The sequence below is a fragment of the Artibeus jamaicensis genome, unplaced genomic scaffold, assembly GCF_021234435.1.
Source record: "Artibeus jamaicensis isolate MK-2021 breed Jamaican fruit bat unplaced genomic scaffold, CSHL_Jam_final scaffold_474, whole genome shotgun sequence".
Classification (NCBI taxonomy): domain Eukaryota; kingdom Metazoa; phylum Chordata; class Mammalia; order Chiroptera; family Phyllostomidae; genus Artibeus; species Artibeus jamaicensis.
Window position 1 is genome coordinate 18839588 of NW_026522046.1, and position 14263 is coordinate 18853850.

General features: G+C 37.0%; 1 protein-coding gene across 1 annotated transcript in view; it reads right to left on the reverse strand.

Annotated features, from left to right (window-relative positions):
* LOC128626259 (EGF-like and EMI domain-containing protein 1) overlaps positions 1 to 14263 on the reverse strand; it is a 203190-nt gene that overhangs the window by 57943 nt on the left and 130984 nt on the right. Inside the window, 1 exon segment of the mRNA XM_053657730.1 lies at positions 1507 to 1626. Coding sequence (XP_053513705.1) covers positions 1507 to 1626 — 120 coding nt within the window.

Sequence of the window (14263 nt, forward strand, 5' to 3'; positions counted from 1 at the left end):
CAAGGCAGGCTTCATACACAGCAATTCCTAATATATGTGGGACCTATGATTGTCACCGGGTTGTGCTATTGGAACAGTCATGCCCTCTCTTTCCCCTGACACCAATAGCCAAGTCTAGTCAGTGTCCCTTCATTCGGTGGCCCGGGTGGTCCCTGCTCCTTCCCTTTGAATGGACAGGTCTCACCACCATTTTTTCCCACCAGCACTTCCTCCTTGTGCCGCCCTGCGTGTCATCCTCACCAGGGACCTTAAGAGCCATGCTCATTCTTGTAACATATTTGTAAAACCCTAGACAGTAATTGGGGGGTGGACTTTCTAGGAAGAATGGTATTAAATAAAACTTTGCAAGAGATTATATATAGATAGATACATCTATAGGTACATCTATATGTATCTACCTATGTATACCTACATCTATCTGTAGGCATATACATATATTTGTATATGTACAGACTTGTCAGTTTCCCACACATGTCTAACTAGGGCCTGTTCTGCAGCAGGTGCTGAGCTAGGCAGGTGCTTTGTGATCAGAGGACCAAAGCAGAAAAACGTTTTCTGTCAGAAAAGTGGGTTCACACAGTCCACAGAAAATGTTACCATAGTTTTGACTTTAAGGAAAAAAAAAACTAACTTAACACCGGTTTTTACGTTTAATTGTTTTTCATTTTCTCAAAGTGTTTTTCAGTGCCATAAGTCAGGAAATATTTTCGTGTTTTTGTAACTAACCCAAATACACTGTTTCTCACGTCATGATAAGATGAAGGGTTCTGTGATTCCTCAGAAGTTATTAAAACAATGACTGTGTCACAGGAATGACTCCATTTATCAGTTCTGGACATGAAGTAATTTATCACTTATCTTTCAGTTGAAGTATGTCTGTTTTGTTATTTCTAGGAAACAGAAATATGCAGCCTTGTATTTATAGAGGCCCTCCCTCCCTTCCTTCCTTCCCTTCCCTTCTCTTTCTTTCTTTCCTTCTCCTTCCTCCTCCTCCCTCCCTCCCTCCCTCCCTCCCTCCCTCCCTCCCTCCCTCCCTCCCTTCCTTCCTTCCTTCCTTCCTTCCTTCCTTCCTTCCTTCCTTCCTTCCTTCCTTCCTTCCATTATCTCTATTTCTCATTAGCACTACTTGCTTTTCAAAGGTTACTCGTATCTTCTGTAGCTGATAATAAAACAAAACAAACAAACAAACAAACAAATCTCCCTGTGTGGTTATGCAAAGCTTTGAAAAATCAACTCTGGAATTCACTTCAGAATTCCAGAAACAGAAAACAAATAGCATTAATTATGAAACTATACCAGCCCTCCCCTTTTTTTGGTAATTAAACTTTCACTGAGTTTTTATAGTATCATAAAATACCTTTCAGAATGATCAAATAAGAGTATAAGTGTTCCATTTTAAGCATAAAAACAAAAACACTTGTCCCCTAGCTGTCCTGACTATTCAAACTGAATTACCTCCAAATTTTGTACAATTACACAATTAAGCTATCAGATTCAAGTTCCTACCTCCGCAGGCCTTTTTGTCGTCAGACACCTGGTAGCCTGCGTGACAGGCACACCTGGCTGCTCCGTTCTCTCTCTGACAGATGTGGGCACATCCATTCCCATCTGCGCAGGGGTCCATCTCTAAAAGCAATTAAGCAGTGATAGTTTGCAATTAACTTTGGGAAGATATACAGAGTGGAAGGCTGGAGAAAGGTAAGGAAGAAACTGGGGCTCCGGGTTTCTCACATAAAGGCACTGAGGACTCTTGAAAATTCTTTCCCATTTTCAGATGGAATTAATTCATCAAAACATTTCCCATTGCGTAACTCGAACTCCAAAGTCCAAACAAATTTAAATGTGGATCAAGGCTAAAGAAGCTTGATTTCACTTTTCCCAAAGTATATTTGCTGCCCAAAGTTGGTCAGCAGAAACTTTGCCATACACCTTTGCTTTCCCCCCCTCTTTCTCTCACCATCTTATCTACAATATTGAGCAGCAGAGTCATCCTCAGGCACATGTTTTTTACCTTCTCTAGATCTCCTCTGCCTCACTGCATTAGTGCAGGACCAACTGGAGGGACATGGGAGAGTCTTAGCTACTGCTGCTCTGCAAATGAAGTAAAGAAGTTCAGCTGGCCGGGGGGGGGGGGGGGGGGGGCGGCGAGGGAAGGGAATTTCAGGGGAAAAGGGGAAGGGTTTGCAGGAACTAGTATAAAGGACACATGGACAAAAACAAGGTGGGGGTGGAAACGGGAGGGAGGTGGGGAGGGCTTGGGGGTGGGTGGGATGGGATAGGAGTAAAAGACAGAAAACTGTACATGAACAACAATTAAAATTTAAAAAGAAGAAGGAGTTCAGCTGGCCTCTTTCTCCTGCTCACTTGCTCCTGTCTTAGTATTAGTTATAGTCTCTGAAAGTCTGGTGTAATGTGAAGTCACATGTCCCATCAGGATTATCCGCACACAGAGCTTAACGAATTTGTGAGTTAAGTGACTCTGGTCTGACTCTGTGAAGCCAGCCTTGTCTACATTCTATGCTGCCAGGGTAGGAATGCAGAATTTCTACTCCTTTCTTACCCCGTACTTAAAAAAAATGCACAGAACACAAAGAGCAAGACGATTTATAAAACTATCCTGTCCCCACATTCTCCCACTTTTAACCCAACTACCACCACACATTAATGCTTTTATGCTTTCATTAGTTTCTTACCAATACTCCAGCCTATGAAAATATGTTATCTATCTATCTATCCTCTGTCTCAGATGCAAAAGACACTGTTTTGCTCCTTACTTTTATGGTAGGGGGAGATTGAGTTCAATTTGTAGATCACTTTGGGGAAGTATTACCATTTGAAAAATATTAAGTTGTTTAATCCTTGAGCATGAAATATCTTTCCAGTTATTTCAGGTCTCTAGTTAATTTCAACAATGTTTTACAGTTTTCAGTATCTAATTTTTGCATTGTTTTCTTAAATTTGTCCTTATGTGTTTGTAATCATTTTTGATGCTACTGTAAATAGAACTGTTTTTTAATTTTACTTTCAGATTGCTCCTTTCATTTATTGATTTTCAGATGTTGAACCAACTTTGTTTTCCTGAGATACCTCCTACTTGATCATAGTGTGTATTCCCTGCTGTACATTTTTGGATGTGGTTCCCTACTTTTGTGTTGAGGATTTTTACATTTTATTCATATTCATATCAGTCTGTAGGTCTCCATCTTGTGAAATCCTTGTCTGCCTTTGGTATCAGGGTGATAATGACTTCACAGAATGAGTTGGGAAGTGTCCTCTCTTTTTCTTAACTTTGAGGAAATTTGTGAAAACTTTACATTAATTCTTCTTAAACTACTGTATTTTGCCATGTACAATGTGCTCCTGTGTATAATGAACTCCCGTGTTTTTGGTCCAAACTTTCAGGAAAAAAAATCTTTCATTTTAATTTTTTTAACTCCTTTATTTATTTATTCTTAGAAACAAAGCCAATGATCATATTCCAGGGTATTATTTTGCATATGGATATCTGTATTGTTTTCTAGAGTTACACTTTTAATGCAGAAGCATAAATTAAAAAATTAAAAATATTTATATAGATACAGAATTAGTACTACCCATGTACAATGCACACCTTTATTTTTCCCTAAAAAATTTGGGCAAAAAATTGCATATTATATATGGCAAAATATGGTATTTGGTATAATTCATCATTGAAATCATCTGAGCCTGAGCTTTTCTTAATGGAAAATTTTAAAATTATGAATTTTCTGTTTATTATATGTCTAACCAGATTTTATATTTCTTTAGAGGTCTCTTTCAGTAGTTCTTGTCATTTAAAAATGTATTTAAAATATATTTGTGTAGATTAAAGCAAACATAATAAAATTATATTGTTGTGTTTGTTATATATGACCATAGTATGGAACAATTAATGGAATAATATGAAATATTAAGAAACTAAACTATACTGTTGTAATATTCTAACATTATACATAAGTATCATTTTGAAGGTAGACTGTGATAAGTTAATGATACATATTGTAAATCCTAGAATAATATTTATTTATTTATTTATTCATTCATTCATTCATTCATTCATTTCCACCTATCCTCTGCCCCTTCCATAGTCACCTAGACACAGAAATCTCACATAACCTCTTGACTGACAATGCCAAGTTTTGAAAGGTTAGAATGCAAGGAACTCACATACATTGGGTGGAAACATAAAGTTAAATAAATCTGGAAGACAATTGGGCAGTATTTTATAAAGTTAAATATGCATTCACCATAGGAGCCAACCACTCTACCCTTAGGTATTTACTTAGTAATAAAATATTATTCAGCAATAAATAGGAATGTGCTATAATATAAACAAAACATGAATTACACAAACCTTTTGTTGAGTGAAAGAATACAGACATAAATGATTACATACTAAATTATTCTTTTTATATGACACCTTAGAGAACACAAATATAACATATAGTGAAAGAAAACAGATCGCTAATTGTTACAACTGAGGGTAAAGTAATTGTCCTGGAAAGAAAATAAGAGAAATATTTAGGGTGACACAAATATTCATATCTTTACTGTTGTAATAGTTGTATGGTGCATTCATTTAAGTGTATAATAGTAACACTGTTACATCTTATTGAATGTAAGTTATACCTTTAAAATATTGAATTAAGTGAGGACTATTTTTGTTTAATAGTTGTTTATATTACATATAGATTGATATAACTACTCCATTTTTTCTATGTTCCAATGAATTTTTAGCCCGATTCAAAACAAATACCATACTTTATTGCTTAATAAATGAATACTGATGTATTAAAGAAGAGTGTGAATAATTGACACCCTTCTCACTTTCTCTTATAGAAAAGCAGTGGTTACAATCTCACTTATTTCCTGCTCTCCCTGCCCAGATCGTCATTGTTCTGATGCGCTGATTGACTGAGATGCTCTTTTTTTCCAAGATGCACTTGCATTCCTCTTTACCAGTGACCTCAGTGATGGCTGTCCTTATTGAGAGCAGCCCATTTTTCCTCAAATAGCATCCCCTACAACTGTAGTTGTAGGAGATGCTAGTAGAAGTTATATAATAAAAATTTCCAACATCAAATAAGCTTGTTAAATAAGGCTAAGTTGTTCTCCACTGGATTTCTCAGAGACTTTAATATGTTATAAATGCATGATGGTCATCCAAAAGATGATATGGTCCTTAAATGTGCCACACTTATTTGGCCACGATTCTCTGTTTATTGTAAGCCAACTCAGTATGTTACTGTTTTTGTAGAACAAATATGGGAAATGATGGATGATGCCATACATTTAATTCTTATGTTATACAAACTTTAAGAGATCAATAACAGGACACATTCTATATCTTTGAATAGATTACAATTACTTGAAGGCAGGAATCTGACTCACACACCTTGATATCTGTCTATGTAGAAGATTCTATATAGAAGTATCTTCTATGTAGATTCTATACATCCTCATCTGTCTATATAGAAAAATCTGTATACAAGGTATTTCATGAACTGTTGTTTGATGGGAAAAGGGTGTAGCTACCAGAGATTTTGGTTTTAGGTGTTTGTCTTTCAGTCGTTAGTTACCTTGAATGAAAAGAAATGTCCGCTAATAGGCTCTAGCTGCATTGTGGTGAATAAGACCACACCTCTGCCCTCACAGAACCGGCGTTCTGGTGGGCGAGTAAACGGGCAATGAGTAGATCAGTAGGAAAATGTCAGAGTATTGAGAGGGCCGTGAAGGAAATAAATAAGATGATGTGAGACAGTAGCTGAGGAGGAGAGGCTGACTTGAAAAGTAGGTTCTTGAGACATTGAACTAGAAAAGATATGGAGCACTCACAGAGCAATAGGGACCCTCTTCGGCTGCACGTGGAAGACACTGTGGCCCCTGCTTCAAGATTCTGGAATTCGTTTTAAGTTCAATAGTAAGTCATTGAGTATTTTAAGTAGATAAGTGGTAGGGTCAAAAGTAAAATTTCCAGGTCTACCAAGTTTTGGTTCAAAAGTCTTTTTCTCTTTGTTAAAGGTTATACAAAAATACATGTAGTTAATTAAGAAAATGTTTCATTTCAAAATGGTCACCCTGAAACCATGCAAGATAAAATCTTTCACTAACTTTGTAAACTTAAATCCTTCAGTATCTGGAATGCTTATACACACTTAAGGCATTTCAAATTTAAAAGAAATTGCTGTTTCTTTTTCACTTCCTATGTAACTTGGCGAACATAAATAAGGTAATTTGGATGGATGAGCTGGCATAGATTTCACTAAACATGTTTGTTTAACAGCGGTTTAAAATAATACATTGCAATTTACCTTGAACAGCTCAAACTGTGTCTGGAAATCATTTTAAGGACTTGATTATTAGTCATGATTTTGAAAAATATTTAAGTAAAAAAATGTGTATTCTCAATAAGACTTCAAATCTTATTGGGGTTTTTAAAAATATGATTTAAAAATTAAAAACTGGGCTATAATTATAATATGTATCTCAAAAGTGTCTTTGTCATATAATTCTACTATTCAAAGGATGTATTGCATATACAGCCAAAGAAATAGTCTTGAGTTATTTATAAAATTAAACATCACCCTGCAAACTCTGTGGACCAATTTATACCTCTCAATTTTTAAAGAAAATACACTTTTAGAATCTTTCCAAGTGTACGCTAGAACAGCTACATGTTATTTTATTATAATCAGTGATACAAATTTCAAATTGAAACCCAGAAATTTTCTCCCTCAAAGATGCTTTATTACACTTCCTCGGGTTTTCCAGTAACCACACCTTTGGCCATTAAATGCATGATTAAAGATTTCATGGTGAGAAGTCACTCTCTCAAAAACATATGTCAGTAACCTCCACACACACCCCCACAGGGCCCAGAGCATCTGTTAAAGGTCCTTACTAGTCAGAGTCCCTGATTTCATCTCTCTTCAGGTTCTAACTTTTTGACTTTCAAACATGTTTCAAAGCCAATGATTCTGCTCCTGAGGTTGAGGTCCATATTTAACGAAGCACCCATGTGGCTAAGCAATGCACGTCTTCATACATGATGATACAAGGACATTTTACCAGGAAATATGTTCTGGTCCAAAAAATGTGTTCCAAAGAAAAATTGTTTGAATACATGGCAATAAAAGTATCCACTCTAAAATTTCAGTAGCTCTTAAAATTATCGGTATTTAAAATAATACAATGGGCTATTTGTGCAGTAATCATCTAATGTGGAATACATCTGGGATACTGCACTTCTCAGTTCCTACTCTTCTTTAATACCTTAGGTGTTATTATTGCCTTTGAAAAGCCCTCTCCACCCTATTAGGCTGGCATATGTGCTATTCACCTGGGTTCCCCTAATACACTATATACACCTTTAACTACTGTGCTGCTACAGTCACACAGCATCTCTCTCACCAGCCCAGGAGCATCTTGAGGGCAGAGACCTCTAATTTTTGTATCAAAGTGCTCCTCATTTGCAACCCCAGTGCCTGACATGTATTGGGAATCTGAAAATGTCCCTTGCATGAAGGAAATGAGTGATAACACAATTAAGTGACAGGGTACGGAGGAAGTTAAGTAAATTTTCTATCTGGGGAAATCCCAAATGCCTATTACAAGCCTGCAATAAATAAAGTCTCTAAGTGAAAATGAGATTTAAACAATCATTTGTTACATGCTTTTTAAAAAGAGACAGAAAACCCTTAAACCTTTAGATTTTCCTTTTAAGTTTTGCTCATTACTAACATTATGCATTTCATACATTCTCTGTATCTGTTCGAGTCCCTCAGCAGGTCAAGTTTTACTTCTAGCACAGCACATGGATCCCTTTCATCTAGTCCTAGATAAAATGCAAGAAATCTATTTAGTTCATGGCGAGAAGCGTGGCTGCCTTTGGAGCTTCTACATGCTTAATGAACTACGCGTTTCCTTTACAGACTAATCCAAACCCACTATAGTTAGGGTCATTATGAGGCTTACAAGGGTGCGCAGACATGAAATGTTCATGAAGAATCTAACTGGGATTCATAATTGACAGCATCTCAGTTTATGGGGCAGTAAGAGGGTATTCATCAAAGTGCACTACAAGACTGTGTATTGACTGCAAGGAGAAACCAACCACGTCTTCCTGGGCTGCTACAGTTTAGTCTAGCTGTCAGTTCAGCAGTTCCTGGGTTGCAAACTGTGGACACTATTGCTTAACATTCATGTCTGGTTCACATCCCAGCAGTGGCAGTTCAACATCTACAATCCCGTTTCCTAACTGCAGCCCAGCCCAGCTGGAGAGCCAATTTCCAACACAACGGCGGCCTTTAGCTCTGACGAGGGGCCTGCCGGTCAAATGCCACATTCTCCGAGGTACTTGGAGGCTGCTTCGCGAAGCATTAATAAATGCAAGGAGAAAACCAATGGACAGGAGCTAAACATTCTCTTGAAAGTTAAATATATAATTAAAAAATTCTATTCCTCAGAATTGCTATAATAATTACTGTCTGGAATATTCATGTTGACATTTAATATGTTAAACTTTCAAAATGGCGTAGAGAAAAGATCAAAGAGACATCAGCGTGAAGCCTGGCTCTGCCAAAGCCACTAGGTCTGTGACCTTGGGACAGTCATTTGACTTCTTGGAGCCTTAAGGCCCTTATCTGGAAAAGAAGTGTAATGCCAACTATGGCATTGTTGGGAATACTAACTGAAACAATGTACCAAAGAAACTAATATTGTACTGGAATATTATAGGTACTCAACACGTTAGACATTTTAGTGTAAGTATAGTAAAGAGAGAAGTTGAAATGATCATAATAATAATAAGCTAGCAATGGAAAGAGAGATCTTTGAATTTAAGCTATTTGAAGTAAAGCAACGGTGAGTGGTATGAAAATCCAAGGTATTCAGGCTTGTAGGTAGCTAAACCTGACTGGAGTTGGGGAAATAAAGAATTCTTATGCAGGGAGTTAAAAGACTCAGGACAAATACTAAAGCCAGCCAAGATTTACTAAATTCTTACCATGTGTACAGTACTGGGAGAAAAAGATAAACAAAGTATTCCCATTGCCCTCAAAGAGTTTACACTATGTGGGGAGATGAACAAGTATGTACATACAAAAAAAAAACATGTAGAAGGAGATGATCAAGTATGAGAAAAAGAACTGGAACTAGAAAAGCATAAGTTGTCAAAATCCGAAGGAAGAGATTTTCAAGAGGAAAGTCAAGAGCAAACTGGGTCAATTGCTGCAGCGTAGAGAGTCAACAGACAGGGCCAGCATTTGAGTGCTTTCCCTACGTGAAGTGGAGTTTCAGGCACTTCTGCATTTGTTCAACACATCACTCAAGTGAGAGAAGAATGAGTATTTATTTATTGCATGGTAGCAGGGAACAATGAGGTGAATTTGGAAGAGAGAATAGCTCTGAGCTACACTTGGGAATATGTAACCAATAATAATTCTTATTATTATTATAGATAATTATTAAAATTGTGGTTAATATGTATATGTTCTAGGCACTGCTGTAAAGGCTTTACATATACTCATTAATTTAATCCACAACAACTCAATAAGGCAGGTATAATTTTAATCTCCATTTTACAGATAAAGGCAGAAAATGTACTCAAGTTCCCAAAGCTAGAAAGTGACAGAATTGGGATGTGTGGGAAAAGATGGCTTCGATCGCAGGTGGCTGAATGCAGAAACTGTTTCCTAACTCTTACACTGTATTGGAGGAAGACACCCAGGACTCTCCCTTCCATGACGGCTTCAGAGATGGGCTGCTGATAAAGACGTTTGATAAAGGCTGTCATACCCAGCTGATGAGAGCTTCAGAAAGTCATTGGTGAGGAGAGTAAATGAAAGTTGGATGAACAATGATGAATAACGGGGACAGAAAAGCTGAAGGGGAAATGGAGCTTTTCTTCCTGGGAGGTGGGAAAATAGCATGGAGGAAACATGGCATGTACGGGAACTGATTCTTAAATCTCAGCAAGCAAGCGAAGAGAGCCTGCAAGGTGAGGCCTTCGGAAGGTTGACCTGGACGGGGTGTTTGTGGTGTAAGCATGGGATTTGGTGTCATCAATAAGTCTGTGAGTTCCACTGCTGGCTCTTTCAAGAAACAGCTTTGTGACCCTGCAGCAGAGATGTACTCTTTCTGCTCCAGCTTTCTAACCATTTGCTGTGAGTCCGACAACATGCTAAGCTCTTTACGTGCATTATTTTATTTAGTCTTCATTCACAACCTTATGACACATGTAGGGCTCTCATGCACAAATCGGAGATGAGGAAATACCAATGATTAGAGAACGGCTCATTATCACAGAATGAGGGAGCTGGGACTCCACCATGATCTATCTGACCCCATAGTCGTGTACACCATTAGGTTGTACAGCTTCTCTAATAACCTGATGTAACCAATAAGAAAAAAATAGTTTTGAGAATGTTGAACCCAACCCATAATTACAATGCATAATTAAAGGAAGGCAGGAGGCTGGAAGCAATGGCAGCAGTGGTGACTAGGGATCAGTTATTTGAAATCCAGTATGTGTGCAGCACCGACTCCAAGGACCCAATGGGAGTGCTGGTTAGGGAAACCTGTTCCCTGTGTTGTGAGAACTTTTTGAGCAATAGTGCTTATGGAGTGGGTGGCCGAGGTCAGGAATGCACAAAAGTAATTTGGGGGACATTCTGCAACATCAGGTGATTTCAAAAGTGAGAAAAACAATGAAAATAAATCATCAATTACATCTGCCTAGATGTGGAAATCATTTCATAAGAACTTTCCTTTTAATGGTGTGGGGGGGAGATGCTGGCATTCTGGTTTCCAACCTGGGATGTGAAACTTTTCAAGGAAATCAAATTTCAAGATATACATTTGCTTGATCTTTTATTTTAATATTTGGATTGGAAAATGTTAAAGTACAAGAAGTTTAAATTATTTCCAAAGTGTTTCTGCAGATTAATATTTGCCATCAATTATTTTCATGTATAAAGGCATTTTAAGAGGTACCAGTATTGAAAAGAGGCACAGCTGGACATTCTATCAAAACGATGGTAGATGCGATGCCTTGATGTATTTGCAAAGGGTACAATAGGTCCATGAAGACCATTTGATGTTAATTTTCCAATATGTCATTTATTCAGCTTCACATGATCTCTGCAGTTATTGAAGGATTCTGACAAACATTTCTTCAGGTCAAACCACAAAAATAGGAAACACAGGACATTTTCCAGATCTGGACTAATCAAGGCTGTACTAAGAGATTATATATATATATATATATATATATATATATATATATATATATGCAGTACGCCTGTATCTAAAAGATTTTGTCATTGGAAATCATATGAATGACCTTTTAGATGTCTAAGTTCTTTCATAATTCTAAGGTCAGACAGGATTATCAGTTGTTTTCTCACAGGATAACACAGTGGTGATGTGATTGTCTAGAAATCAAGAAAGGATTTGAATTTAGTGTTGTGTTGCCTGCAGTTTTCAGTCTATGTCTGTTAGGTCAGGCTGTCTGAAGATTTAAGTTTGCATAAAAATTAAATATCATAAATTGTGTAATCACCCTTGGATCCTAACAATTTTAAACATTAGAATCTGTTTTAAAGCAATTATCATGAATGGGAGGCAAAGACTACCTATTAGAATATTTATTGTAATTTTCTTCAACATAAAATGTGCAAATCTAAGTTTCTACCATCAGAAGACTGAAATAGTACAATTATAAAAAGAATGGTGTGCTGTGCATTATAGAGTCAGATTAAAAAATCTTGGGTTTCAGAGTTTTAGTACCTGGGTTCAAATCCTGGTTCTGCCACTTCCATGCTATGAAATCTTGGGCCAGTTAGCTAAGCTCCACTGTGTTTTATCTCCTCTTTTGTAAGGTGGGGATGATAACAGTGCCTACCGCATATAATTGCCATGAATTTAAATGAGATAATGCATATAAAGTTACTTTTCAGTGATGACTGACACAAAGCTAATTCTAAATAAATATTACAGTGCAGTCATTAAAAAACATTGTACTGCCCTGATTGGTGTGGTTCAGTTGGCTTGATTAGTTGGGCATTGTCCTGCAAAGCAAAGGGTCACTGGGTCTGATTCCCAGTCAGGACATATGCTTGGGTTGCGGGGTCAGTGCTGATCGGGGGTCAGGGAGCTTACAAGAGGGAGCTACTCTTACAAGAGGCAACTAATCAATGTTCCTCTCTCCCATCTATGTTTCTCTCCCTCCCTTTCTTTCTCCCTTCCCCCTCTCTAAAAAATAAAAAAAATCGTACTTGAACAACAATAAAAAAAGAGAGAAAATATGGCAGAAAATTAGATTATGATATTAAATAATTGTAAAACATTTTAACAAAACAAATTATTAAATATTAAATACAATGTAATCCTATTTCATAGTGGAATGTTCATGTATTCAAATAAAATACTTGGTATATACAAATTTGAAAGATGTTACTTCCATTTGGTATTATGAGCAGTTTCTATTATTCCTCTTTTGCAATATTTTATCATTCACTTGTTCCAAGTTTCCTTCAGTGAACAGGCATTGCTTTTATAATAGAAAGTGCAAGGCCGTAAAAGTAAGATAAATTCCACACATACATTGACCCATGGCAAAGTTAAAAGGACTTCCGTAGAAGTTGCTGTTATCAGTATGTCAATAGTTCCTGCGGCAGGAGCTAGTATGACACCAAAAGATGGCCGGGGGAGGAGAGGTGCAGAGGGGGAGTAGATGTTCTCAATGCAAAGTGAAAGCATTTGTAATTGAGGACAGTAAAACCAAAAAGTCAATGTCTGCTGAGAACACAAACAGTACGATTTCAACATTAAGATCAGTACCACTGAAGCAGGAAATAATTATTTGTAATGATCTGGAAGTAGGGTGATTTTCTTTGAGTTAAATATCTAAGGCAATAATTAAATTCTTAAATGTTTTTATGCTTCCTTTGGGGTTATTTTTATTTCTAGTTCAATTTTAGATGTCATTTCAGGGTCAGGGCAGATCTACTCCCACAGTGAAAGGCAGTGGAACCCAATCGTGGAAGGATATCTGAGCTAAGGTCTGTCACTGACACCTTACTTTGCATTTCCACACCCATCTCCATGGCGATTTTGATCAATGTCTGTCTCTTCCCCTTGATTCTTTGGTCTTATTTTTCTGTACTTCCAGTCCCTATCACAGTCCCTGGTCCAAAGCAGGCACTCACTAAATAGTCACTGAGTAAATGAATAAATGGATGAAATTAAACTAGTTATTTAATCTCTCCAAGGTTCAATTAATTGCTCAGTTGTAAATTTAGAATGACTGGATTGCAAATCTTTTAAGGCTACTATAACTCTTTTCAAATAAAGTCCTACACGTAAGCCTTAAAAGTAGAGTTTCTCTGATTAAATAGTGAATAAAAAACAGGAAGCAGTCACACACCTGCATTGCTCTCTCCCACACACACAAATGCACACACACAGTGTCTTCCTCAAGTGGCTTTCTCCAAACTCTTCAACCTCTTAAATTCAAGCAAGTTCCTACAAGCATTTAATTTAAAAACTACTAAAATAGACAATCTCTAAAATTCTTTCTGTCTCTGAGACTGGGTCTCAACAAAGTCTGCTCAGCTGTTCTCTCTACTCTCCAACTGCTCAACAAATTAGAAAATTATACTGAATTTAAAGAAATTCAGCACATTAGCCCATTTCTCTTATATCTTGGTTTGCAATTCCAGAAGTGTGAGCATGATTTATTGATGTTCTCAGGCACATCATGGAGTTATCCCTCTCTTCAGCCCTGCTTGCCTTGTCCCTATTTAACTTGCAAAGGGCCCTCCATGTGAATATCCCCTGTGCCTCCCTCATCCCTCATCATCTTAAACTCAGCAGTCCAATAGCCTTCTCCTTACAACTTCCCTGTCATCGCAATGATATTCTTCTTGTTGTCTGCTGAACTTTATTTTCTCATACCTGAACCACTGTAACAAATTAATCATCAAAGTGATTTTCTTAAAATGGCAACATGATTATATCACTTCCAAGCCAATGATAGGTGTATAAATTCCCTTAATTTTTGTCTACATTGAATCTGAACTCAACCTTACTTCTAAGCTCCCTAAAATCAGATTCTTCTACTCACCTTATAAAATGTTTACACTTACAAATTACAATTTTATAAAATTATTTTTGTCTATCACCTGCAAGATAAATGGGAATGACAATACCTTGTGTTGGTAGATATGAAAGAACTAGCCCCGTT